This window comes from Drosophila serrata, unplaced genomic scaffold (assembly GCF_035046125.1).
Source record: "Drosophila serrata isolate PLE 108 unplaced genomic scaffold, ASM3504612v1 contig_272, whole genome shotgun sequence".
Lineage (NCBI taxonomy): Eukaryota > Metazoa > Arthropoda > Insecta > Diptera > Drosophilidae > Drosophila > Drosophila serrata.
In genome coordinates, this window is record NW_028257170.1 from 3,340,886 (window position 1) to 3,367,859 (window position 26,974).

Consider the following 26,974-nt stretch of genomic DNA (forward strand, 5'->3'; position numbering starts at 1 on the left):
TATTTAGTTGTAATATCGATTTACTTGCGATACTTTCGCCACTTTCGCTCCCACCTCTAGAGCGTGCTGCCACCTTGTGCGAATTGGCGCAATTTAAACAAAAACAAGTAAAAATCACAGTTGCATTCGCCTGGAGGGACGCCAAAAGGTAACTCCAACCGATCCCAAGAGCCGGGAAGTTATACGCACTGCCAACGCAATAAATCGGTGATTCTGCTGCGAAGATCTAGCGAAGCATCCAAGCGGTACGTCCGGTGCAGGTGACACTAACATTTTTATAGAATCTCTTGTTGCGTTTTACAGCAATCGACAGGAATGACGACACCGCTGCAGACGCGAATGGCGTTGGCCGAAATCCCGGACCGTTTGGAGGCGCTGCGTATGGCCAACACTCCGACGAACGCCAACCGCCGTACTCCGGATGAGCCGACACCGGCGGCAACAATAATAAACACACCAAACGCGAATGGAGGACTAGGCCTGCGGGTGGATAACGATGTAAATGTGGTGCAGGCCCAAGACTTTGTGTTCTCGCCACTGCCCTCGCCGGACGAGTTGGTCATCCGGCAGCGCGGACGGCGTCGGTTTACCACAACATTCTCTCCAGATAAGGTGAATGGAGGCGGCGGCAGTTCCAGCGGGTCTTCCATGCGCAGTCCATTCCAGCGTACGCCCACCAAGAACCTGCAACTGACCAGCGGCATGATCTTGCGCAGCTCGCCCAGGAAGCGCCTGACTATGGGCAGTACTCCACCGGAGCCCATGCCCATGGAGACATATTCGCCTATTAAAATGGCCACCACCAAGCAACTGTGGCCGGGAACGCCGATAGTGAAAAAGTTGAAGATGGACGACCGACCGGTTGGGCAGACAAACACCGATGTAGCGTTGCCTGTCCTGTTGCAGGGATTGTCCCAGCAGCAACTAATCGATTTGATAACGAACAGCCTAAACACTGCCAGCGATGAGGAGGAAATCAGAAGGCAGCTGCCCACGCCAGATATAAGGTGAGTGTTGCTATCCACCTATATCCATAGATACATCCTCTTACCCCCTGTCTGCAGCACGCTGGAGCAGGAGCTGCACCATGTGAAGCGCCTCATCTTCAAGTCCCTGCCCACCTCTCGCCTGTGCAAGAAAACCGATGCTGCGGCCTACTCAAAGGCGTCAATGCATCTCAACGAATTTAAACGTGTGCTGCAATTGCAGGCCAAGCGACTGCACGACTCCAGCCACTGGGATGCCCTGGTGGACTATGTCAGCATGGCCTGGCAGTATGTGGCCAGCACCCCCAACTGGGAGAGTCATGCGCACAATGCGGTGCGGCGGCAGTGCTTCAAGTTGCTCGCCTGCTCCTGTTACGCGGCCATCAAGCACGGCGGCATGCGACTTGGCCAAACGCGACTGGAGAGTCTGGAGCGGAATTTACGTGAGTGGTCTAAGGACTACGAGGACGTGCTGTCCTGTGTGAATGCCTTGCAGCGTACGCTTAACAACCGTACGAGCCTATAAAATACTGAGGAGACTATAGACTTGCTGAACTCGAGGTTTAGTGGACCGAAAATAGCAACTAAGGCGAATTTAGAGCGCTACAACTATCTTTTAATTTTGTTCCTCGATATGTTGTCCTTTTAAGAATGCACGTGAGCACGTAAGTTACAGCTTCATTATTTAGTAATCTAAGCGAAACTCATGCTAACGAACAGTCAGTTAGCTTTATAAACTTGTATTTATTAACGCTTAAATATATATGCTTAGCAAGTAGGTTTGATTACCATTTTGGACATTTTTCGTTTGAACTAAGTACACTTATACGACGATCCTACTTCGCTATGACTATATGTTGTACAACTTTACACCACGGCTGCCCGTCGTTCAGTTAACTTTAACAGAATATCCACTTACTGCTTGTCCATCGCAGTAAACTGAATACAGAGAGCAGAGGTATTAATAATTTTGGTATGTGCTGGCTCCAAGAGCTCCCAGAAATGTGTCGCCCTGGAAAATAGAAAGAGCAAAAATGTAGATAAAAGTTTAAATTGTGTTTTTTGCCACCTGGAAATTTTCATGAGTGAAATTCAGAATTTGTTTTTTCAGCTCTGCTCATATTTATTTATGAGCTAGCTTTCGATTTAGCCAAGGCGTTATGTTTATTGTTAGAAGCTTCTTGGAATAAACTACTCAGTGCGATAATATACAACAACCAAGGCTAATTGCCCTTTTTGAAATTTATAGCTTGCCATTTTCAAAAGGCTTTTTCCTACATATATTTTATGATTTAAAAGTCTCTCGATCTCTCAAGTTGAACGGTGTGAGCGATTTCAATTAGCATTATAAACTAAATATAATTAACATGGTACGATTTTCTGGCCAGTGATGAGAATATTGACATGATCTGATCTCTCGGCCATTGTTGCTGTTATTTCTGGTATTTGTATGTTTATCGAAGGCGCCGTGTGGAAACAGAATCATCGAAAAATGTATATTTACATTATTAAATTAGCAACTCTTTGTTAATCCCTTCTCATGTGTATACGTAGTGGCATGAGTATTTATCATTGCTATTGTGCTTCCAGATGTGATGGCTACTGCTACGTGCAGCCCCCATCGTATCTATCGAATACTTACACTTCTTGACCCAGGTGCCAGCGCAACAGCACTCCTTGACCTCGGCGAATACGAAACAGGAGCCCACGGATGGTGTGTGCACCTTTTCGTCCAAAAAGCATGTATGAGGCACATATGGCAGGCCCTCTGGAAAGGGATTAAATATTGACTATGATTAATATTGGGTTTTGATTTACTATTAACTTTCTTAATTATTTGACAAAAACCTTGAATTTATGATATTTAAAGGGTAATCTAGTCTAGCGAAAGTGAAAACCAGAACATTCTCGCGTTGATGATTTGATTGATTTATAAGTCTCTAACGCTGACGGAACAATAAACAAATTAGTAAAATTAGCAAGGCAGTAATAAAATATATGTTATAAATCGATTTTCATATACCACTAGAACTAATTGGTAAATGCGACCTTAGGGAATTATATTTAAATCAAAGTAATCTTATAATTTTTTTATGAAAACACAGCTGCATGTGTCATTCTCGAAAACCTATAAATAATGTACACATATTGGTTTCCAAAAATGTTTAAATATTTACAAAAATTTCCAATATTCTGCCCCATTGCTCCAATTTGGAATTAAGTGCTTAACTTTTTATAATAGCAACCACTTAATTTAAATACACAATTTATGGAACTTTTGTGCTTTGAGTAGAAACGGAAATCAATAAAATAGAATATGTTTATTGGAGCTGCTTGCTGTGCGCACGAAAACGAAAAATCAAGAGTAATTTCTGACCAAAATATAAACTGAGACGAGTGACTAAATATGAACGGCATTGTTTTTCGATCGGAGATCGTAACATATGCCTGGGTTATTTTTTTTGGTTGGCCTGTTTATGAACGCCTCGATGCCCATTTGTTTATAGAAAACTCAACGTGTTAAATTTTATGAAGTTCCATGTCTAAATTTTAGGAATTATAGAAGCCCACACATATTGTAGTAGCTTTTCGCTTGTTCGCTGCGTGTCACAGATATTTATACAATTAAATAATTATAAGTTAATGCAAACAGACGCGGGTCCCGGCGTGTAATATGTTAGGTCAATTTTACCGATTGCTCTCGCAATTGTTATTAATCTTTACCGACGGCGGCTGACAGCCGAGGACGAGATTGGGTTGGAAATAAATAAATCGACAGATTGTTGAAACAGAGAATAATGTAAATCCAGTGTGATTGATTACACGAGGCAACAAAAATTAAGTTACCAAGGAAAACTAATATAATATTTTTATGTTCATAGCTTTTTTTATGATTCACACATTTCGTCTGTCAACATTTCCATAATTGTATTAAAAAATAATTGCTTACGAGCGAACTAAAAGAACAGAGAAATAGCTGTCAAATTTAATGGCGTAAAATTATGGAAATATTTGAATTGGACGCTATAAGCGGCACCTAACAATGGTCATCGGGAAGCTCTCCCGATATATAGTACTTATGTGGTTATGCCACCCATGATGGCAGGTGTTTTCCAATTGTTATTCCGGGCACGTTCCTTATCGATTGGATTTGTGACCGGTAGTGGGTATTGCCTGCTGCATACCAAGGAATACGACAGTAAGCCGCAAAAAATGTTCAGAAAACACTAAAATAGAATACATCATTATACCCTTACAGGGTTTTATAATTTAATTCAGAAGCTTGCTTGCAAGTGAAGGAGTCGTTTCCGACCCTTCTAAATATATTCAATCAAAATACTGTTCCAATTTCTTATATTCAGTTTCTCGAAGTTAGCTTCCTTTCTTGTTTTTCATGAGTTAAGGAACAGTCACAGTATTTGTTTCGGAAAGCTTTTAAGTGCTTCGAAAACATATGGAACAGCCCATGTAACACAAGATAAGGTCAAGGGAAAGATAAACAGGAAAACCGCCAAGGGTTTCCTTATCTTGGGTCAATAAGCACTTAACATCCCCAATTACACATTCTTAACCCTTTTATATGCCTCGATTCCAAGAACTGTATTTAATATTTGCCCGAGAAATCTTCATTGGGGCTTATAACCAACGGAAAATACATAATAAGCCAAGAACGAGAACAACAAAAAAGTGAAATTAACAAAATTGAATTTAATGAGCTGCAAAGAACAATTCATTGGTGGGTGCATTGCAATTGCATTGAAAATGGAAAACTATGGGGGCATGGAAAGCGAAAACTGGGCGCCTTGAAGAAAATCATTCAACTGTAGACAATCTAAGCGCCGAGCCCACAAAATTTTCCCCAAACAGCCTGCATTCTGGCTATAAAATAACAAAGAAAAAAACAACTACTTAGATTGGAAGAATTATAAACTGACGCTTGGACATTTGGAATGTCGAAGTAATCCGAGTACAGTCGGTTCTGACTAAGGAGTATTTGGTTGGATTGAAATAGTTATTCAAATTTCTCAAAGTTCATCTTAAATGATAATTTTAATGACAAGAATCTTTCTTCTTTCTTTTTCAAAACTGTGATACATCTTTCGGGTAAATAAACCCCTTTAAAATATATAATAAACACATTTTATGCAATGGAATCTTAAGGAAAATTAAAAAAACCTCTCTAAATTTCAAATATTAAACCCAAAAACCACACATTTTTCCCTTAGAGAGTCTACACTGTTATTGTTGCAAGTCGGGGGCAATGGAGCGTGTCGGAGCATTAGAGTGCGGTTCAATCAGTGGACCAGACTTAACAACTTCCGCGCCGCATCACGTGCCAAGTGGCGGCGACGAGGAGAGCAGTCCGAACCCATACCCACCTTCCGACCATGGGATAGCTCTGTGGCCAAGTTCTGTCCACCAAAAAAGGGTTGCGTCATCGCTGTAGTAAGTACGAGAGGTACATTTACTCACTGCCTGCCCGGTAATCTGCGTGAGTGGGGCTTGTTAAGGGCTAATGAGGCTCTTTAGAGAGTTGACTCTGAGTGCCACTGGGCTCCAAGTGGGTTAGTGGCACGACACGTTGTCTGCTGTGGGAGACTGCCACTGCGAATGCGGAGAAGTTGCAAAGTCGTTGTCGTAGTCTCTTGTTTGTTATTGTTTGGCGCCATTTGTTGAGACTCTTGTGGCAAGTCATAAATATTAACTTTATTGAAAACAGTGCACTCCGAAAAGTTCTGGCCAAATTTTGAATAAGACATTCGCTTTGGGGAAAGTTTCCTGACTTATTAAATTGCTATTATTTATGAGCATATATATGAGCATATATAATATATTTTAAAATTGTTAAGCAAACATATTCTTTAATAATTATATGTTGTCTGTCCATGTTATTGTCTTTAAATATGTATCGACTTAAATTTCAAGCCTTTGTATTTTGTCATATTTTTTCGTTTCCTTAATTGCTTAAAAAACTTATTATTTAATCTATTTCCTTAAATTTTGTTCAGTGTTCACTTACCTTCTCGATGCTGCATTTCGCACCAACAATGGTCGTTTATGAACTGTAAACAAATTTTTGCCAAATTGAGAGTTTTTGTGTAAAATATTAGGCACAATTGGCGGCAAATAGCCTTAAATTTAAGATCAACTATTTATTAATTAAGCAGGAGTGTATTAAGGATGTTTTCTGCCAACAGCGCCTATATCTTATCTTATATATTTACCTGAGTTCCTAGGCAATATTTCATTACATTTGGTGGGCATTTGATTGAATTGCAGGCATTGTTTTGGGCATGTGCTGTTAAGACAAAGAATCTTCAATTAATAAATAATTATTTCCCCTAGAAAATATAAGTTTTTATATTTTGTACACAAAATTTAGAAGGAATTGTATAAAATTTTAATATCAAGAAAGGAGACTAACTTCGGGAGACCGATTTTTAAGACTTACACTCATTGAACTTTTGCAGCGACTCCATGGCCGACTGCTGGGACACCTGGTGGTCGAAGGTCCACTCTGTGTAGCTGTCGCTGTATGGCGGGACGCGTGGACGCAGGTCCTCCTTATTGCACATAATGCAGGAGGTTTGTGGGGCAGCCAAAACGGATCCCAGGCAGAGGATCGCTAGTGTGCAGGCTAGGAGGAACGGCTGAGGAATGCTGCTGCTGACCGTCGACTGATAGCGCAGGCTGACCCCGGAGACGGAGGACGAGCAGGAGGAGGAGACGAGCTTATCGTTGGTTGGAGATCTCGCCGGCGTTTGCTGTAATCTCGGGCACTGGCGATAATCCTCTATGGCAAGCGGGATGCATTCCAAGTCGCTCCACATCGTGCTCAGTCGTCTGATTTCGATCATTTTTGCACAATTATCACATTAATTAGCTGGATTTTATTGGCGTTTTATTTCGGCTTTTAACTAGTGCGTCGTTGCGGTCGCAGCAATCGGATACGATCTGTAAGTCAGTCGCACGGATGCGGAGATTGAGATTGAGATTCAGTGATGATCGGCATACTATATAGTCAGTAAAATGCGGTCGTGATCGGAGTATAGATGCCCAGCGGACACTGTATATGGTTCAGATTCTAAAACATTATAGCCAGCTTTCCACACGAACAGATTTTCTGCGTTCAATTCACTTTACAGATGATTGGTTTGATGGCATTTCTCTAATATTGTTAAACAATTTTTATATTTTTCCTTTCGACTGCATCAACTTGATTCTAGTTTATATTTTCGTAAAATATAGTTCACGTTATAAAATATAATCCACTTGTATAAATTTGAATGATTTTTCAGTATATTTGATTAAATATACTTTTAGAGAAAAGTATAAATATTTCGACTAAGTGATTTAGTTTCTTATTTTGAAACCAATTGTTATCAGGTTAATTTGTATTTATATTTTAAAAAGTTTCACTTCATTCGCGTTGTAAATTTTGTAATTCTTTAATTTTAAACTACTTATTAACCCTTTTACTTATTGAGTTATTGGCTTTTTTTCACATATTCCGAACTGGAAATACACATATTTCCACATATTCACACAATTTGTTGCATAAAATATGGTTCTTTCATCTCGTTTGTTACTGATAAATGGCTTTAAAATTTCGTTGATATTTTTTCTTTTTCACTCAAAAAATGCTTGGTATTCTTGGGAATAATTTATGAAGCAGCTAGTCAGCGGCGAAGACTCACTCAACGCATTCCGCATCTCATAAATTAAAGTTACAAATATCACACACGCACGTGAGGAGCGGACCGAGGCCCAGGAGCGAGCGAAATAAATACTCCTAATATTTGTCGTACCGCTGCGATGGTTTCGCATCAAGATCGACGGGCCGCACGTCCGATTCCCAGCCTATGCAAATTCGTTCTGACTTCTGAGCAAGTCGTCAGTGGCGGCGGCTTCTCCTCCGCTTCAGTAGCGAATAGTAAACAGTGGTTTCTATATGATTTAAATTTTTGTACATTTTTTTAAGGCAGCTTATTGCTGAATTTTTTTAATTTTTTAGGTCTTACCTTATATTTACAAAATTGTCGTTCTGACTAAGAATTTAAATTTGTTGGGATTGCAAATAAAGAATACTTTATTTAAACATATTTGTTTATAAGTTAATTATCTGATTCTTATATCCACCGATAATTTAAATATCTTTATCGAATTAGAAGTTATAAAACGTTAAATGTAAATTCTTTCTATTAGTTTTATTGATTAGAAATTCGGGTTTTCTAATATGCCTTCTATAAAAAAAACTGAAGCTTTAATTTAAATTTCCTTTTTTAGACATTAAAAAATAGCCCTATATTTGATACTAACTTGATAGTTTGAGGCCAAACCAATATGGTATGGCACACTGTTCGTTGGCAGATTGGACGTATCCGTGAGATACGTAAAGCTAAATGTGCGGTCGGATCGGTTAAGTTGAATGAAGTATCTTTGCAGATAGTGGGTTGCATTTATAGGTAGATTTTGATAACGAAACAAAACATGTTCTTTATGGTTTAATTTCTTATCTCTCAAAAACCAAATGCAAGATAATTTTAAAATTAACAGTATGAGAAGATAAATAATTGAAGTAAACTCAAGATTTTCCATAGTATGAACAGTTACTAACAATAAATATTTTAACAAAAAATAAAGCTAACTTCGGCACTCCGAAGATTGATATTTGATCACTAGAAATATAATAAAAATTATATACATATATTTATGTAAAAAAACAATCAAGTAATATGATTTCATTTAATCGTCGTTTTGCATTTTCCCCAATTTTTAACGATCGTTAATATGGGATCTCTAAGATATAGTAGCCCAATTTTGATAAAATTTTACACATTGTTTACATTGTTTACAATATATTATGGCTATTAATCAAATTTAATGAAAATTTGTTGAAAACTGGAAAAGGTTTAATTTTTTCTTCAAAATGTTCCGATTATTCCTATGGCAGATATATAAATCTATATATATAGTCCACCGATTCGCCATGCTCCGATTTATATACTAGTAAAATTATATAGAAGAATAACTCCATCGTTTCTTTAAAATAGCTTAAATTTCTTCCAAAACAAATCCCGCACACCTGTGCATATGATTCCCAACTAGTTCTAACATCCCCGGAACGAAGTGACTTCTGCCGGCCAATTCTTAGAAATGTGTTGTGTTACAAAAGTTGCAAGTCATTGTTTACTAGTGTTCAAAGTTAGTAACTGATCATACATAAATACTTACTGGTCATAGATAATTACTGATCATTGTTACTTACTAGTCAGAGTTACTTACGGCTCATAGTTGAATTAAATATCAGCTCGCTGTTTCTCTCTGCCTCTCCCCCTCTCTCTCTTTGTCTATCGCTCTGTGTATATCTCTAGAGGCAACTCCATCTCTCCCGAGCTCTCACATTACTTTCTCTTCTCTTCTCTTGCCTCGGGGACTATAAATAGAGGCGCTGAGGTCGCGCGCGCCTCAGTCTGTCCTAGGGGTACCTAGTGTTAACATCTGCAGTGATAGTGATTGTGATTACCCTTCAATCCAAAAAAAGTGACGTGGCCAATGCAATACATCTGGATGACCAGCAAGAAGCTCACTTGGATGAAGTCACTGGAAGGAAATAAGCAATGACGAAAGAGCCACGTGTCCTCTGCTGCGGTAAGTCTTAACCATGACATTTATATTAAGTATGAAGAAGCTATTGGTGGTATCAGACCTAGGTATAGACTTTATATTTCAATTTATTTCCCTATTTCCATGGTCCCCTTTACATACCTACTGGTCATAGATACTTACTGATCATAGATACTTGCTGATCAAAGATACTTACTAATCATAGTTACTTACTGGTCATAATTTATTACTAATCATAGTTAATTACTGGTCAAAATTATTACTGATCATAGTTTTAAAATCGTCCGTTTGTTCCGATGTCTGCTATATATATGTATACATATAACTTATACAATCCAACGATTCGACATGCTCCGATTTATAAACTTGAACAACTATATAGAATATCAACTGCATAGTTTCATAATAGTATTCAAAGTTAGTAACTGATCATACATACTTACTGGTCAAGTTGCTTTCTTACACCTACACCTACCTACCAAGCATCCTGCCTTCCCCTTTCATTCACCTGACAAACAAATTTGTCGAGCTCAATTCACACTTCCCAATGGGCCATCAGCAGGCATTTAATCAAATATTCCATCAAAGTGATGCTCCATTAATAATATGGCACTTAATAAGCCCCAGTAATTTGTTAAGAATGAAGCAGAACCATTTCCCCTACCCGAGTATAGAGAAATAAACACCAAACATACCTTGGCATACCGAACACACAATATCTGACATACATTGAAATATTTTTATAATTTATGCCCACCTAAATGCCCCGGAACGATCCCTTTAAAATAGATATATCTGCATCTGTATACCTATGTAAGAGATCTACATACACACATATATGTGATCTCCACGGGTCTTCATAATTTTGGTGTTTTAAAAATAAAAATGGAAACTCACATAGGCTAGGAAGTTCCTCCTCCGGATCTTTTGTTTATTTGTAAAACTGCAACCTGCTCTGGCCGTCGCCCCCTTTTCCGCTGCCCAAAAAAATTAAATCTGGACGGGCCAACCCGTCCGATTGCTTATTTTGAAAGCATCATTTTATGGACTTTACTTTCTAGAATTACCCAAGACTATTAAACGCTGCCGCTGGCTGGACTATAGGTCTGTGGGCGGTTATTGTATTTTCCTACGCTTTTCGCTTGATGTGGTTTCATCTACCACAACACTTAAGGGCCTAAGTCGGCGGGTAAATAACTCGACTGCATAAAAATATCATTTATATGTCGGCGGCAGTTGACTTTAAGAACTTAATACCACCATCATCCGCATCCACCTCGCTGGAAAGGATATTGAGGCAGGGGAAAGCATGTCAAGGTGAAAGTGAATCATGCTGAGAACGCCATCTCTCCCCAGGTAATGCTTTTTATGACTTTAATGGGGGACTTCCCCCCTCTCCCTCTTGAAGTACAAGCCAGCCACGGTCACAAAGGGCGCGTCTATTTGACAGGTAAGTGGAAAAATGACTCTGTCGAAGCGTTTCGATTGGGTTCTGGCACGCAAACCGAACTAAATTCGCAAATTTGCATGCAAATATTTGGATTTAGCTGGGTTTACTTAATGTTGTGAAGAGTGGTTGGTGAGAGAACTGTTTTATTTTAAGATCTTTATCAAAAGTGTCCACGAAATAGGGATTTCCAAAAATACTATTTCTTAAACGATATATTTATTATCCTTAAAATAACTTTCTTTGAGTTGGGAGGATTAAATTGGTCAAGATATCATATTTTTAACTAGTTCTCTCTATAATATTACTGATATTTAAAATATTTATTGTCCCCAGTGCTACTCAATGTCATTAAAATCTGTTTAAAACTTAACTTTGGGAAGTTATTTGCTCAAAAACAGACTCAATTTAAGACTTCAATCATTTTATTTTACATTTTCATATACCTTTATTAAGTATTTCATTACGCCAGTAATTTCTGATCCTTTATAAAATCGGCCCTACCTCAAAATATTGAGATCTCGATAGCAAACATCTGCTTATCACCTATGTATGCTAATAAAATCTCACCTTCCCCAAGAAATGGCTGCGCCTGCGGTCTATATAGTTTTTTAACCCCTGATGAAGGAATGAAAAAACACCCCGCGAAAAGATTGTAAGGGAGAAAGTCAGCGAAAAGGGAGATATTCCCCCATTTTCAAACAAAAACTCGTTTCGACAGAGCCTGTAAAACTGTGTACGCTTATAGAACTCTTACACTTTTGGCAGCACTGCCCACTGCCCAGGGAAATGATTATTTTTGTAGGTCCCCAAGTGTTCTTTGGGCTTTAACCAATTTATGATCATTTTCACACTGAGTAATCAATCAACAGAATCGCAAAAATAACATATACGAACTATTTTTAAATCGCACTAACTAGAGAATGCTTTCAGAGCGCGTAGTTTGTAGTAATTTATGTTGTAACACTTAAAACTTTTTGCCTTGCTTCGGGGGATTTTTGGTCTCGAAAATTGTCCGCTTTTTTGGGGGCCAACTATTTGACGTTGTTGTTTTTTCACTTTTTTTTCCAACATAAAGATTTTAATCGCTCAACGAGACGCACCAATTTGTCAATATTTAGAAGAAAAAAAGTGTAACATAAATTTTCACATTCAGCAACTAAAAAACTTAAATACAGACGAACGCTTTTTTGGTTTTGTGCTCGAAGCACCAGCGACAGTTCAAGTACATTCGTTTGTTTTTGTTTTTATAAAATTATAACAATTAAGGCGGATAATTTGAGAATATTTACACACTTGTGATTTTGGGGGTTTTAATTTTATATCAGCGAGTATCTTTGGTCTGCTTGTTGTTTTCGAAGCGCAGTAAACGCGACTGAAGGATGGAAAGCGTGACGTAGACCGGCGACAGCTTGCGGCTATGGCAACAACAACAACCGCAACAACAAGGACAATAACTCTGCACTGAGAGAAAAATTAAGATAACAGGTAATTATGTTCATACAAGAATTTATGTATTGGAAATGATAAGGATTTGAAACAAACTTGTTAGGATAATGTTATAAAAAGGAAACTAGATTTAAAATTCTTGAGAGAACTCTTAAGATATATAAAATTGAAATAATTTTCGGAATAAATTAAAAATACAGCTACAAACTGATATACATTTTAAAATAATAAGTATTGTCTTTGGCCTTTATAAAATATTTACTATTTTTTATAAAGTCCAACAAATTGCTTACTCTATATTCATTCATTTAAATTAAGAAGGAAATTTATAAAAATTAAAATCAAATATACAATTTTTCCATGTGCAACGGCGACGAAGTTACTGACGACAACAATAGAGACTCATATCCTTCTGTCTGGCGGCAGAATCGTCCTTTTAGGAAAGCAACCCCCAAGCAAGAAACTTTTTCCAGCTGGCAATGCCGACAAAAGAGAGAAAGAAGTCCTGCAAAGAGAAGGACTTCTATCTTCACCAAAACCAAGGGTGGCGGTAGAGAGTGCCTTGGAAACCTAATCTCACCATCGAGCAACAGGCTACCCACATCAAACCCAAAACAAACCCAAACGCAGAAGTATACCGTTCCCTTCGCCAAGGACAAAAGTTTGCTCAGCTAATGGCAAAAAAAGAGAGGTTGTCAAACATCATTGGGATAGGTCTGATGGGGTGAGTCCTTAGGATTCCCTGACTAATGGCATCGAAGTTGCTGCAGGTGTCGTTCGAACAAACAAATGAAAATCAAGGATATTTATGAAGGTGAAAATTATTAACGATTGTGCAAGCGAAGGCGAATTATCATTTGGAAAAGATATTCCAAGCTATAAGGATAATATCCCAAAATAAGAATAGTAACATTAGTAAAATATCTGATTCTGATCGTTCAACAAATTCTGAACCATATGGTTTTATGGCAACTGTAACATCTGGAACAATTATGCGACAAGTGTTTTCTGTATTCCCAACCCCCAGCGGCAGGTTATCGCGTCTGTTGCTCTGCTGCTCCTAATAAGCCAATCATAATAAATGTCAAGCATCGATTTGGCTTCTTGCCAATGGCCAATCGACCATATCGCTATCCTCCACCCCTTTCGGAGTGTCAGCTCATCGTCACGACTAGGCTGGTCGCCAGCAGCTGGGCGAGACTTAGTTCTAGGGCTAAATCATTAATGCTTAGCTCCCCAGATTGCTCATACGCCATGTGTTCGGACAAAGAGCTAGGGAAAACGTTTAATTTATGGCCTTGTCGCTTGGTTGCCAAACACCTGACACGGATCGTCAGTCAAAATGATTAACAGAACTGCCCTATCCCAAAAGAAAACATTGAGCAAGTTAATAACGAAATAAATGGATAAGAATTTCTATAAAATAAGTTATATATTGAGATTTACAAAGATACTCAATAAAAGTAAAGGACCGAGTCCGGAAATCTATCTTATAAAGCTTTAAATATTCGCATTCTAAATATATATATATATATATATATATAGCGATATTTTTCTATGACAATTTAAAAAAAAAATCAATGCTTAAAAATCTCATAACTATGCCAAGAATAAAATTAGATTACCTTTTGAATGCATAAATAAATTGTCAATCACATGCTTCCAAAAATAAAAAGAACTCCCAAATAAATATTTTAAAAATACCTTTTTAATCAGCTGTGTGATATTATTAAACTCAACAAATTAAAGTCCATAAAAATAAAGATAATAATCTAAATTCATGATTTATGGCCAACGTGTGCCTTGCGTCGAATAACAACAACAAGTCACATTTCTAACCAGTTTTCGTAATTTGGTTTTCTACAAGTTTTAAAGGCCCGATTCTAATGCAAAACAACTTTAACTTCAATGGCGCTATATGTACATTTCGTACTGGAACAATAACAATAACAATCGTGATAACATTAGAGGCGTTTTGGGGGCTCGCAACTTGAATCAAGTTCAATGCGACGACGACTTGGCAACCGATCTGGCCCAGCAAACTCGACTGCCGCCTCTCCTCATGAATATTTAGCGGAATTCTAACATGAAATTTTAAACATTTTGCATAATGACTTGATATGTATCGCTTTATGTGTAACACACTTGGAGGGAAGTGAAATTTTGGGTTTACAAAAACTTCTAAAAGGCCGCTTTGATAGGGAGTAAACACTAATTGAAGGAGGCCCGTCTCTGATTACGAAGTTGCAATTCATTTCGCCGGACGGGATTGCATTAATTAAATAATCCACCTGTTCTAGTAAACAAATTTCTGCAGGTTTAGTTAAGATATGCGAATAACAACAAGCAGCCACCTAAGATATTCCGGTATATATAGCATTTGAAATAAACAAAATACTAGTTTGGCTTTTATTTAAATTAGTACAGGATTTTCACCTGATCTAGACATGATTCTGGGGCCCTATATAAAGCCGTCTATTGGCACAGCTCAGACCATAATCAACTTGAAGATCGTGTAAGATCCAACGGAACGTAGAAATCTATATCGCGTGTGAGAGGAGGATTTGCATAAATTGAGTCTGAGTGATAATGGTATGGATAAAGATAATTTGTTAGACGTGTGTCGAAGTGTTATATAAATGTTGATAGTGGCTGTAAATTTAAATTTAAAAAAAGGACATTCTTTATCAGAAATTTAAAATCAAAGATTAAACATTGACATTGTATTGTATTGTTATAAAAACTAAGTTTTCTAAGGGTTTGACTCAGACTTGTGGCTTGTAAAAAAGCTTAAAGAATTTAAAGACTGGAAAGATATATATTTTTTTAATTATATAAAGTAATAATCACATTGCTAATGTTTAAATTAGTAATCAAATCTAATCAGTTTCCATAAAAGAAGTTTATAAATATGGAAATAAAGGAAGGAAGGAAGTGAAGGAGTAAATTAAATGTTAATTCTATTAGTTATACGTACTTTTATATATTTTCAGACAAGCTATACTGACAAAGGAACCAAAGTAAGTGCCAGCGAATTCCTTGAGTAAATTCCTCCTTAAGTACTTAACGATTTGTATTTCCCGCAGCCTGAAGCCGGCAAATTTCTAAGCTTTGATCACTTGACATTCTACGTTGGCAACGCCAAGCAGGCGGCCAGCTACTACACCACTCGTCTGGGCTTCGAACCACTTGGCTACCAGGGACTAGAGACCGGAGAGAGGCGCTTCGCCAAGCATGCCGTGCGCCAGAACAAGATCGTCTTTGTGTTCGTCTCCGCGTACACGCCGGATGACAAGGAGCATGGACTCCACCTGATGCGCCACGGTGATGGGGTCAAGGATGTGGCCTTTGAAGTGGAGGATCTGAATGCCATCTTTACGCTGGCTGTGTCCCGCGGCGCCGAAGTGGTGCGCGACATCTGGGAGGAGAGCGACGACCACGGATTCGTGAGATTCGCCACCATCAAGACGTACGGTGACACCACCCACACCTTTGTGGAGCGCAATGGTTATGCCGGTGACTTTCTGCCGGGATTCAAGCGTGGAGCAGAGGATGTTCTGCTAAAGGGCTTGCCCTCCACCAAACTGAATTTCATCGATCATGTGGTGGGCAACCAGCCGGACCTGCAAATGGAAAGTGTGGCCTCCTGGTACGAGAGAATTCTGCAGTTCCATCGTTTCTGGTCCGTGGATGACTCCCAAATCCACACGGAGTACTCCGCCCTGCGCTCCATCGTGATGGCTAACTACGAGGAGACGGTGAAGATGCCCATCAATGAGCCGGCCAATGGCAAAAAGAAGTCCCAGATCCAAGAGTATGTCGAGTACTATGGAGGTGGCGGTGTCCAGCATATTGCCCTTAACACTGACGACATCATACAGGCGGTGAGCAACCTGAAGGCTCGGGGTACCGAGTTCTTGACCATTCCCTCGTCCTACTACGAGATCCTGCAGCAGCAGCTCTCGCAGAGCCGCACCAAGATCAAGGAGGACATGGAAATCTTGAAGAAGCTGAACATCTTGATTGACTTTGATGAGAACGGTTACTTGCTGCAGATCTTTACAAAGAATTGCCAGGACAGGCCGACCCTCTTCCTGGAGGTTATCCAGCGCCACAATCATAACGTAAGAGCTCATTAAATTTTAATTTAACATAATTTATCTAATAATGTAACTACCTTTCAGGGTTTTGGCGCCGGCAACTTTAAGTCCCTGTTCACGGCCATCGAAATCGAGCAGGCCAAGCGCGGCAACTTGTGAATTATAACCATAAATGTGTGCAATATAAAATACAAAGTGCAATGAATCAAACAGAAACACTACAGGTGATAATCTGTGCTCCTACGTCATTTGTTTAAGCGCTGGTCCCTAAATCGGTTGTCGATCAACACCTCATTCCGAGGATCGTCTTCGGCAAAAGACACCATATGTGGGTTCCAGAAGCCTGGAGGCGTTGAACTTCGGGCGTCAACATGTCGGCAATTGTTTAAATAGTCTTTAATTTTCTCGTCAGTCAGGTTCGAGCCCATAAAGTTGATAAACTAAAATAATTATTAGGGTTTAAGTGTTGTTATATAGTTACTTATTATTGATTCTCATACCAACCTTTTCGCATTCGGCACAATTGATGTTGTAACGCTCTTTGAGCGTCAACTCAGGCTCGTTTTTAACCACAATTGGACGTGGAAACTCCTCTTCTTCCACGGAGTCCTTGCTTTCATCTTCATCTTTGATGTCCTTCATATACTTCTCAATGTCCTCGGGCAGCTTCGTTGTTTCGTTACCCAAGTCCGCCTCTACTAACTGAGATATTGGCTCTTTTTTTATGGGCCGAGTAATTGGGATTGCAGACGGGTTTTCTTTATTGTGCTTTTGCTGGTCAATCATGTTCCTTTCGAACTGTCGCAAAGCATTGGAGCATGCATCATCGTCATCCTTCATAATCTCCGCCAGCACATCCATTGTGCCCAATTTTGAGACATTTTCGGGATCTTCCAGAGAGTCGTTCACAAAGATGATGTCTTGAGTGGCGGGTGTAAGAAGAACTACGCTGTCCGAGGTGTTGTTCATCCTTAGAAATGGCGGCGTTGCAGGTGGCGGCATCAGTGGGAGTTCAGAACTATTCATAATGAACTCGGCATCATCTTCCAGCTCAAAGGTGGGCTTGGGAATCTGAAGATGACTGCCGCTGCTGCTGGTGGCATCTACCTGGACCTCGCCGGCGCTTGAAGCGGTCACGGTGTCTGCTCTGCAAACTTGGCTTTGAATATTAAACGAATTTATGTGATTTTGATTAATTACCTCTGCATTAGGGATCGAGGTGGGCGAGACCTGCTACTCGAATTGGGGCTATCCTCTATTACATCCTTTTCGCTCGTCTTGCTGCTTTCGAACTTTAGTCGAGTTTGTTTTAAACTCAGACCACTGCCCTTTTGGGTAAGTGACAATTTGGTGAGGATTGCGGGGTTCTTTGGTGTCTTACTGATCCAACTCTGGTTCGCCGTAGCCAGACTGTTTGGCTGGACGTTCTCCAAATTTCGAATATCAGGCTTTTTGTTTAGTAATAACTTTAACTTGCGCGGACTTCGCAAGGAGATGGTTTCTGTCTCCGTAATGCTTTCGTCCTCCTCCATTTCCTGATCATCGTCGGAGAGGTCGATGCTGTTGAGGGCTATGTTCATGTTCAGAGAGTTCTGACTTTGCGGCAACGGTGATATGTCATCCTTCGGTTTTTTAGGCGACAATCTTCTTCGCTTTCCTTCCTGCATCAAGGCCGTAGACTCCTGCCGTTCCTTAAGCAATTCGAGCGCCTTGTGCAGCTTTTCGTTGTGGGCTTTTAAATTCGCAATCGTCTTGTCACTCTCTTCGGAGGCTTGCTGCATCACTGTAGTTAATTTTGAAGTCACATTTTATAAATTAGTTGAAGGGGTCAATTAAGGCACACTTACTTAATGCGTGCTCTTTGATTATATCCAGTGCGGCAAAAAGGCATTTTACACTCCGCTCCTTGTGTCCTCGACATGTTCCACACGTCATTTTCTTTTAATTTTATATTTTACAATTAGCTACAATTAATGTTTTCAATTTATTTGTATGGAATGTTTACGTTCTTGCTGCGTCCACACTAGTGATGTGTCAATTTCGATTGACTCTTGCCTAGTGTTGGAAAATATTATCGTGACATCGATGTCGATTACGACTCTCACTCGTGTATAATTTTATTTTTCAACTGAAAAACTTAAAATTATTAAATAAATTAAGTAGTTTTTGGGCATGGCACACCTGCGGGAGACCTCGGACAAGGCGCTGAAGCTGCTGCGCACTTTGCCACGTGTTCAGATCGGGAATCTTCGGCCAAATCCCAACTCCAAACAGAATGTGCGTGCCAGCCGGTTGAATAACAACATGCATTTGGTTAATTTATTTTATTTTATGTGCAAATTTCTCAGGACAAGCGTGGCCGGGCCCAGCACGGTGGCGACAAGCACGGAGCAGGCAACAAGGGCTCCGGGCAGCGGCAGAATTTCATGCGACTTGGCTATGAAACGGGAAATCAGCCCTTTTACATGAGATTCCCCTACGAGCCCTACTACAAGGGACACCACCTGAAGCGTCAGTACCCGCCAATCTCCCTGATCCAGCTGCAGGTACTAATCGACACCAATCGGATAGACACAAGCCAGCCCATAGATATCAGTACGCTGTGCAACTCAGGACTGCTGAAGCTAAGGCCAGCGGAAATGGAGTACGGCTTCCAGCTCACGGATGACGGCTTGGACAACTTCAAGGCCAAGATCAACATCGAAGTGCAGCACGCCAGCGAGGCGGTCATAGCAGCTGTGGAGAAGAACGGCGGTGTGATTCGCACAGCTTACTATGATCCGCGCAGCCTGCACATGCTGGCCAATCCGAAAAAATGGTTCCAGAAGGGTGTGCCCATACCTAGCCGAATGCTACCACCCCAAGACGCCGTGGACTACTACACGAATCCCAAGAATCGCGGCTATCTGGCCAATCCTGAGGAGATTAGCAAAGAGCGCCTAGTGCTGGCCCAGAAATACGGCTATGAGCTCCCTAAAATCGAAAATGATTCCACCTACGAGATGCTTACGACCACGAAGGATCCAAGGCAAATATTCTATGGCCTGGAGCCCGGCTGGCTAATCAATATTGTGGACAAAACAATCATAAAGCGTAAAGTGGAGTAAGTAGTCGAGTTCCGTTACTATGCATTTTGTTAAATAAAGAAATGGTTACAAAAAGCTGTTAGACTATGATACTGAGCGACATTTCTTGTGTCCTTGTCTTTTTTTTTGTGTTCATATAAACACCTGCTTGGCCGACAGGTTCTCCATGAACGGCTTGACCACAGCACTGGTGGCGAAGCAGAATATCAATCCGAATGTTATTGAGATGGGCAGAGCGGGCAGGGCCTTGCGCCAAATGGCCAAAAGCAGTAGGGTAAGGCAGAGTCCAATAAGGATGGCCACAAAGCAAGCGATTGTAGTGGTCCAGTCGCCATAGCTAGAGGCTTTGCCCACTAATACCGAATAGAAGATGAAGTCACCGAGGCCCAGTTTGATGCCACCTGTAGACAATTATGTAGAGTAAGAGTTTAAGTAAAATTGTTCGATCTACTAACGTTCTTCTTGCCCCTCCTGTTGACTCGGATCTGGCGCCGTCACAGTCCGATACTCATTGGAACGTTGAGCATTGCCGCTCTGTGTACTCTGAACTTCGATCTGACGACGAGCCACTCGTTCGCTAAGATTCGCTGACCATTCTTGGGTGAATCCCGCTGCCTCAGCTGCAAAAAATCAGTTAAAGTGAGAAATTAAAGATAATCCTTGATTTGGAGGGCTTTGAAATTGAGTTCATTTCGCAGCATTATCTCGAATGATGTTCTACTACATAGCAGCGCTTTATACCATATGCCCAAACAATGCTAAACAAGACGTGAAAAAACAGACAATACGCCAAATAAGCAATATATACACATATTTAAAAGGATATAAAGATAAATCATAAAAAATATATAATGCATATGTACCGTTTCCGCGCAAATTGCTTTTAAAAGTCACAAGTGGCATACCTTCAGCTGCCAGTGCGTTGCCGCCATCACCCCGCTGATTCTGCTGCGGATGGGGTCGGGAGTTGTTACCTGAACGTGCGCCACTACTAACCGCCGCAGCCTCTGGCGATGCCAGCGAGTTTTGTGTGGCCCGTGTCGTGGTGGTAGAATTGCTGGATGAGGGTGATGATGAGGCGGTTGCCTGTGATGGCTGCGGCGTGTAATGAGTGCCCATGTATGTGTAGATGACGGTAGCTGAGGAATAGAAACCATGTTATAACCAAGGCAATTAGATAAGTGATTTATAAATACATGAATATATCAAAGCGGGGAAGATTTGTTCATTCCGCTCCTGTGCCGTCTCCACAAGTATTCGTAGAGGCCCTCTCGGCGAGAGCACAGCTATGAGATCTGTGGAATACATAAGACACATTAAAATATGCTTATCTCAATTAGTCTGACCTAAAGCTTACCCCAAATAGAAATGGCAGCCAGCACAGCCCAGGCAGTCCATTCAGGCAGATATTTGATGAAAACCAAGGCCATGAGGGCTGCCACAAATATAAGGTATCCCTGCTGCAACCTCAGTGGTCCCTGCCAGTGTATTGACATCATTCCGACCACACCAAAGTTCCACATGATCAGCAGGGCCGTAGGATAGTCCATGGGTATGTTATAGGCACGCAGGAGCTCCCTTTAACAAACGAAAATATAATATAAAAATTCAACAAAAATGATATCCCTACTTACTCCAGGTATAAGTACGTAAATATGAACAATAGCATAAAAGAGGAGAGTATAAGCCACCCATGAATGATGCGATAGCAACGTTTTTTATACAAAACAATCAACAGAATGGTCATGACTACCACCACACTCATCAGAATCAGGGAGTTCGCCAGGGCATTCCAGAATTTAACGCTCGGTTCTGGCGAAAGCTCATGGAAAGGAGTATACAAGCTGAAGAAGAAGAGTCAGCCAGTTAGTGGGTGCACTTATGCGGAGGCGGATTTAACTCACAGATAGACATCCGTGCTGGAATAGAAGCTGATGGAGTTGATAGTGGCCACCACAACCAACATGCAGAGGGAGACGGGTACAAACAATTTAATAACATGCTGAGCGCCGTATTTCAAGCCCTGTTCCTCCTCCGTTTCATTTGTGGGCGGACCACCACCGCCACCCCCGCTCAGTCTTGAAGAATGTGGTCCGCCAGAGTCTCGTATCACCACATTGGGGACTGCAAGAATAGCCTGTGCAGAAAACAAATAAAATCAATCATAATTCTCACGCAGAATCGAAGTTGAACCCACAGCATCTGGTGTATCCTGGTCATTGGATCCGTAATTGCTCCGTTGCTGATGTTGCTGCCGCTTTGGAGGACGCTCCAAACGCTCTGATTCGCCGTTCAGGCTGCCGTCATCAGCACCCACTCCCACACCCGATGGCCCGGAGGAGCTGGTAGACTGGACATGAGCAGCCATGAGTGGTGTGCGTTCGTTCGCCTCCGTAGCGCTGGACGCTGACCCCTGCGAAGCCGTATTTGTGTGTTTGGGGGCTTTCAGGCGTTCGATATCGTTTAGTTGTTGATTTTCCAGGGAAATGCGGGCGGCATAGGTACTCACGATTTGAGGAACCAAAGAAAATATCAATTTGCGAAAACTTTCTTTTGTTTTGACAAGAACGCGACTCATAGACTAGTGATGGACCAACACTGGTCCGGCTTAGCCATCGATTTTTGATAATTTTCTATGCAAAAGTGATTTTAAAAATATAATTTAATTAAACAGACAGAATGATATAATTTATTTTCTCTTTTCGTAGTCTTTGGAATAAGATATAATAACTTTAAAATGACTTTTGGTTTAAAAGAATTTAATTTCGATAAATCAAAATACCTATCGTAGTAAAAAATACCAAAGTAAATGCTGGTCACACAAATCATTTCATAAGACCCGACAAAACAACATAATTTAAGAAAACAATTTAAAATTGAACTATGTTGCGAGCCTTAAAATCACACGTTGAAACTCCCATAGTGATTGTCACCGTAAGTAATATTATTTGAATTACTTACATCCACGTGTTAAGTCGATCCAAAATATTTATTGATTGAATTCCCAGCGTGCGGCGTCAACAAATGCGGAAAAGCTGGAGGAGATCCGCGAACGCCTGGCCAAGGGTCCCAATTTCCAGGACTTCGTTCAGAATCCGGACTACTCAAAAAGCGAATGGGATGACTATGCGGGAAAGTTGCGACGCGAAAAGGGCGAGGAGCAGCGCCTGCGGCTGCCTCCCTGGCTGAAGACCACGATTCCAGTGGGCAAGAACTACGCCCGGATCAAGGAACAGATGCGTGAGCTTAAGCTCTCCACCGTGTGTGAGGAGGCGCGGTGTCCAAACATTGGCGAGTGCTGGGGCGGCGGCGAACATGGCACTCAAACAGCCACGATTATGGTGAGAAGCCTCCCCTTGACCTTGACCTACGTTGATAAGCGAAAGTATTCAGTGAAAATCCAGAGACTTAACATTCCTATGATTATTTCCAGCTAATGGGTGACACATGCACGCGAGGCTGTCGCTTTTGTTCGGTGAAAACAGCCAGAAAACCTCCGCCACTGGACGTAAATGAGCCTGTGAATACCGCCACGGCTATTGCATCCTGGGGATTGGACTACATTGTTCTGACCTCCGTGGATCGCGATGGTCAGTACTCGTGTAACTTTGTAATTACTAGGTTCTATATAGAAGTTTATTTCTTTGCAGATTTGTCTGATGGTGGCTCAAAGCACATTGCAGAAACTGTAAAGGAAATCAAGGCGCGGTAAGAACAATAGACTGGTTATTAAGTATCCATACTATGGACTCGCTAGTTATACAAATGGGACTCAATATTAACTTTTTCAAAATCCGTAATATCTTTCAGGAACTCCAACATCTTTGTCGAGTGCTTGGTGCCAGATTTTCGTGGGAATCTCGAGTGCGTGGAGACGATTGCCAATTGCGGCCTTGATGTTTACGCGCACAACATTGAGACGGTTGAGAAACTTACTCCTTATGTGCGAGATAGACGCGCCCATTATCGGCAGACTCTTCAGGTCCTCACCGAAGCGAAGCGTTTTAATCCCAATCTCATTACAAAGAGCTCCATCATGCTGGGGCTCGGAGAAACCGACGAGGAGATTGAGACCACATTGAAGGACTTGAGGAATGCCGGTGTCGACTGTGTCACCCTGGGTCAGTACATGCAGCCTACGAATAGACATCTTAAAGTCATCGAGTACGTTACGCCCGAGAAATTCAAGCACTGGGAGGAGCGCGGGAACGAGCTGGGATTCCTCTACACAGCCAGTGGACCTCTGGTTCGGAGCTCTTATAAAGCCGGGGAGTTCTTTATCACGAGTATATTGGAGAACCGGAAGAAGAACCAGAGCGAAAGTGCATCGCAGAAGGATTAAGAAAATTGTTGATTTTTTAAGATTCGATAAATTGTAGGTGCCTGATACACAAATGGATAAGTTTAGTTCTGTTTTTATTCGCAAAACTGCCTTTTATTGTGCAATGTATGTATATATACAAAATTACAAACTAATTTGGTTATAAATGTATAATAAATTAGAATTGTTATTGATAGTTTTTATGAAAGCGATTTATGCGATTGAAAAGGCAGGTTTAAAATTGTAATTGTTATCAACTTCGTATAGAATTTTTATGCCAAGCTGATTGCATCAATTAAAACATTTATTATCTTTTTACAATTTATTTTTGTGGTTGTAAAATTAATTTAAATTAAACATGTTATGGCGTTAGTCCCACCTATTCGGTTTATTTTGTGTGTAGCAACCTGGTCACACTGAATCGAATTGCTCCTCTATTATTGTTTTTTGTTTGCGCATTGATTGAATTGAATTGAATAGAGCGGAAGCCTGTTTTTAAAAAAGACAAAGAAACCAGCATTTTCAAGATGCCCCGCTTGGTCAACGGAAGAGAGGCCGCACCCACGTACTCGAATTTGGTAAGAAGCAAGCGAGTTACTTTGGACAGAAAAAAACATGCACTAGTTCCCTGTTTACTATCTACTATGTTTAGTTGGGTTCAGTGACCATGTGTACACTTATCTAGTTCAGCTTCTCCTTTATGAACTGGGAGTGAATGTAATTGCATTTATGTATGTCTGTACAAACAAGTGATTGCACAATTTTAGCTGCGTAGGCAAAATTCCTGCCGGATTCTGATACCGAAAACGAAACATCTGTTGCTTCTTTTTTCTTCCATGAGTAATGCATATATTCTTTTTTTTTGTATTCATAGGTCGGCTTCATATTCATCTTCAATCTTATTGTGGGAACTGGAGCTTTAACTCTGCCTGGTGTTTTCGCCAAGGCGGGGTGGATGCTGAGCTTGATTGTTATCGTGCTGTTAGCCATAGTCAGCTACATGACCGTCACTTTTATTATCGAGGCCATGGCCTGTGCAAATGCCATCCGGAACTGGCAAACGCTGCAGGCTTTGCGCCAAACCAGGAGTTCGGCGGAAAGCAGTGAGAACGACGACAATGCGGACGAGGTTTCCCTGGCATCTGGAACGGATCAGGTTGGCGACTTTGAGCGCGTGCCGCTGACCATCCAGAACAGGGAGTTCCACTACTATCAGCTGTCACACAAATTCGAGCTTGGGGAAATGGCGACACTCTTCTTCAACGAATTCGGACGCATTATGTTTTATCTCTGCCTGATAGTATATCTGTACGGCGACCTGAGCATATATTCTGCCGCCGTGGCAAGAAGTCTGCGGGACGTTGTGTGGTGAGTATCTGATTGCTGGCGTGCTTCCCTGGTTGCTAAAAATACAATTATTTAAACTTTAGTGACCACACCAATGGAACAGATGCGAATAATTTAATGTTATGGCCGGGAGATTTTAAGAACAACACAGCGCGACCCTGTTGGAGGGAACACACCATATCTCGGCTTAGCATGTACAGAGTGTTTTTGATCGGATTCACCCTAATCTTCGGTCCTTTTGCTGCTTTCAATGTACAAAAAACCAAATATTTGCAGATGCTAACCGCTGTCTTCCGTTGGTTGGGTAAGTAAGGCCAGAGATTGTCGATTGAAAAGTCTTATCACTTTTGTTTTACAGCCTTTACGCTGATGATCTGTATATCGTTGAAGCTACTAATTACTCAAGGTGCCAGGGGACACCCAGAGAGCTTTAATGTGTATGGTATTCCGTCGCTTTTTGGCGCTTGTGTCTACTCCTTTATGTGCCACCACTCCTTGCCCAGTCTGCTGGCACCACTCAAGCACAAGTCGATGGTATCGAAGATTCTGTCTATTGACTATATTGTCATCTGTGCATTTTACATTTTACTAGCCATGACAGGCATATTTGCCTTTGAGCGAATCGAAGATCTTTACACTTTGGACTTCCTCCCCTACGATGTGACCTACATAGACTTTTGGTCGGGTCTTTTAATTTGCATTGATTACTTCCTTGCTCTCTTCCCCATCTTTACCCTGTCGACCAGCTTCCCCATCGTGGCCATAACCCTGAAAAACAATCTCCAAGCTCTGTTTCTAGACATGTCCCAATACGAGTCGTACAGCCTCCTCGTCCGCCTGATTTTCCCTCTATTCGCCATCATTCCGCCGTTCTGTATTACATATTTCACCGAAAGTCTGTCCAGTTTAGTGGCTTTTACTGGTACGTATGCTGGAACTGGAATACAGTATCTAATCCCAATTTTCCTGGTGTATTTTGCAAGAAAAACGTGCTCGGAGCTTCTGGGAAGCGGCGTTGTAAATCAGTTCCAAAGTCCCTTCAAGTCCAGTGCTTGGCTTGTTTTCGTTTTAATTTGGTCCATTTTATGCGTCTGCCTTGTATCTATTAATTTATTTAGCTAAAGTAACTTATTGCCCAACTAGCACAGGTATTTTTACTTGTCTTATCACGAATCAATTATAGATTTGTAGTTGTACATATATTTTAAGAGAAGAATTCATTTTAAAATGCGAATTTTTTAGGATTGTAAGTGAGTATTGAAATCGGCTGTGAAAAACAAAAATAAATTTCAATAGCGTTATTATATTAAATATGTTAATGGAAACCCTATTTAAAATATATATTCTTAATATATGGTTTTAAATTAATAACCTTTCTGCAAACTAAATATATCAACATTTTTAAAAATTCGTTAATTTAATATAAAAATTGAAAAATTACATGACTCCTTCATTTCGTTGCAAACTTAAGACTAAACTAAACCTCTATTAAATTTATGGAACTATTTGGATTTTTTAAATGGTAAATAATTTAACAATTATGCAAAAATATATAAAATATAAATCTTAAGTGTTACACGAATTTAATAAATGTTAATTTAAATACAACT

At 40.5% G+C, this 26,974-nt stretch overlaps 8 protein-coding genes across 24 annotated transcripts; 5 read left to right on the forward strand and 3 right to left on the reverse strand.

Annotated features, from left to right (window-relative positions):
• The first annotated feature begins 46 nt into the window (after nucleotides 1-46).
• LOC110184633 (uncharacterized) lies at nucleotides 47-10,106 on the forward strand. 3 transcript variants are annotated; one of them, XR_015271990.1, is made up of 4 exons: nucleotides 47-245; nucleotides 304-1,007; nucleotides 1,065-1,651; nucleotides 9,434-10,106. XR_015271990.1 is itself a non-coding variant. In XM_020953229.2 (3 exons), exons 2-3 carry the CDS (start codon nucleotides 316-318, stop codon nucleotides 1,510-1,512), a joined length of 1,140 nt encoding a protein of 379 aa, XP_020808888.2. In that variant the 5' UTR covers nucleotides 47-245; nucleotides 304-315; the 3' UTR covers nucleotides 1,513-1,990. The 3 variants fall into 3 exon arrangements, 1 of the variants encoding a protein (XP_020808888.2); XR_015271989.1 differs by lacking the exon at nucleotides 9,434-10,106 and adding an exon at nucleotides 2,577-3,791; XM_020953229.2 differs by lacking the exon at nucleotides 9,434-10,106 and having other exon boundaries at nucleotides 1,065-1,990.
• On the reverse strand, nucleotides 1,711-12,439 carry LOC110184634 (uncharacterized). Of its 5 annotated transcripts, none has more exons than XM_086834244.1 (6): nucleotides 12,358-12,439; nucleotides 6,439-6,941; nucleotides 6,212-6,285; nucleotides 6,007-6,049; nucleotides 2,629-2,754; nucleotides 1,711-1,998 (listed from the first exon to the last, which is right to left on the reverse strand). In XM_086834244.1, exons 2-6 carry the CDS (start codon nucleotides 6,842-6,844, stop codon nucleotides 1,886-1,888), a joined length of 762 nt encoding a protein of 253 aa, XP_086690370.1. In that variant the 5' UTR covers nucleotides 6,845-6,941; nucleotides 12,358-12,439; the 3' UTR covers nucleotides 1,711-1,885. The 5 variants fall into 5 exon arrangements, with proteins under 5 accessions (XP_086690370.1, XP_086690371.1, XP_020808891.2 ...); XM_086834245.1 differs by lacking the exon at nucleotides 12,358-12,439 and adding an exon at nucleotides 8,307-8,411; XM_020953232.2 differs by lacking the exon at nucleotides 12,358-12,439 and adding an exon at nucleotides 7,796-7,959.
• Nucleotides 12,131-16,826, forward strand: Hpd (4-hydroxyphenylpyruvate dioxygenase). Of its 2 annotated transcripts, none has more exons than XM_086834242.1 (4): nucleotides 12,131-12,549; nucleotides 15,504-15,530; nucleotides 15,597-16,634; nucleotides 16,695-16,826. In XM_086834242.1, the coding sequence occupies exons 3-4, from the start codon at nucleotides 15,825-15,827 to the stop codon at nucleotides 16,767-16,769; spliced, it is 885 nt and encodes a 294-aa protein (XP_086690368.1). In that variant the 5' UTR covers nucleotides 12,131-12,549; nucleotides 15,504-15,530; nucleotides 15,597-15,824; the 3' UTR covers nucleotides 16,770-16,826. The 2 variants fall into 2 exon arrangements, with proteins under 2 accessions (XP_086690368.1, XP_020808932.2); XM_020953273.2 differs by lacking the exon at nucleotides 12,131-12,549 and adding an exon at nucleotides 14,910-15,102.
• CtIP (CTBP-interacting protein) lies at nucleotides 16,636-18,660 on the reverse strand. 3 transcript variants are annotated; one of them, XR_015271988.1, is made up of 4 exons: nucleotides 18,458-18,656; nucleotides 17,811-18,393; nucleotides 17,115-17,752; nucleotides 16,636-17,050 (listed from the first exon to the last, which is right to left on the reverse strand). XR_015271988.1 is itself a non-coding variant. In XM_020953270.2 (4 exons), exons 1-4 carry the CDS (start codon nucleotides 18,543-18,545, stop codon nucleotides 16,856-16,858), a joined length of 1,509 nt encoding a protein of 502 aa, XP_020808929.2. In that variant the 5' UTR covers nucleotides 18,546-18,660; the 3' UTR covers nucleotides 16,636-16,855. The 3 variants fall into 3 exon arrangements, 1 of the variants encoding a protein (XP_020808929.2); XR_015271987.1 differs by having other exon boundaries at nucleotides 17,115-17,764; XM_020953270.2 differs by having other exon boundaries at nucleotides 17,115-17,757; nucleotides 18,458-18,660.
• mRpL15 (mitochondrial ribosomal protein L15) lies at nucleotides 18,329-19,771 on the forward strand. Its single transcript, XM_020953275.2, has 2 exons — nucleotides 18,329-18,887; nucleotides 18,959-19,771. Exons 1-2 carry the CDS (start codon nucleotides 18,783-18,785, stop codon nucleotides 19,715-19,717), a joined length of 864 nt encoding a protein of 287 aa, XP_020808934.2. The 5' UTR covers nucleotides 18,329-18,782; the 3' UTR covers nucleotides 19,718-19,771.
• Nucleotides 19,710-22,601, reverse strand: Psn (presenilin). 8 transcript variants are annotated; one of them, XM_086834239.1, is made up of 10 exons: nucleotides 22,479-22,601; nucleotides 22,206-22,329; nucleotides 21,894-22,109; nucleotides 21,601-21,833; nucleotides 21,331-21,540; nucleotides 21,054-21,274; nucleotides 20,893-20,991; nucleotides 20,602-20,835; nucleotides 20,152-20,316; nucleotides 19,710-20,097 (listed from the first exon to the last, which is right to left on the reverse strand). In XM_086834239.1, exons 2-10 carry the CDS (start codon nucleotides 22,272-22,274, stop codon nucleotides 19,829-19,831), a joined length of 1,716 nt encoding a protein of 571 aa, XP_086690365.1. In that variant the 5' UTR covers nucleotides 22,275-22,329; nucleotides 22,479-22,601; the 3' UTR covers nucleotides 19,710-19,828. The 8 variants fall into 8 exon arrangements, with proteins under 8 accessions (XP_086690365.1, XP_086690362.1, XP_086690364.1 ...); XM_086834236.1 differs by having other exon boundaries at nucleotides 20,560-20,835; nucleotides 21,894-22,329; XM_086834238.1 differs by lacking the exon at nucleotides 22,479-22,601 and having other exon boundaries at nucleotides 22,206-22,410.
• Nucleotides 22,204-24,213, forward strand: Las (lipoyl synthase, mitochondrial). The gene is made up of 5 exons (XM_020953274.2): nucleotides 22,204-22,630; nucleotides 22,705-23,037; nucleotides 23,130-23,286; nucleotides 23,347-23,404; nucleotides 23,507-24,213. The coding sequence occupies exons 1-5, from the start codon at nucleotides 22,580-22,582 to the stop codon at nucleotides 24,036-24,038; spliced, it is 1,131 nt and encodes a 376-aa protein (XP_020808933.2). The 5' UTR covers nucleotides 22,204-22,579; the 3' UTR covers nucleotides 24,039-24,213.
• Nucleotides 24,214-24,398: 185 nt separating this feature from the next.
• LOC110184642 (putative sodium-coupled neutral amino acid transporter 12) lies at nucleotides 24,399-26,972 on the forward strand. Its single transcript, XM_020953241.2, has 4 exons — nucleotides 24,399-24,595; nucleotides 24,892-25,385; nucleotides 25,448-25,668; nucleotides 25,723-26,972. The coding sequence occupies exons 1-4, from the start codon at nucleotides 24,545-24,547 to the stop codon at nucleotides 26,484-26,486; spliced, it is 1,530 nt and encodes a 509-aa protein (XP_020808900.1). The 5' UTR covers nucleotides 24,399-24,544; the 3' UTR covers nucleotides 26,487-26,972.
• The last annotated feature ends 2 nt before the right edge of the window (nucleotides 26,973-26,974 follow it).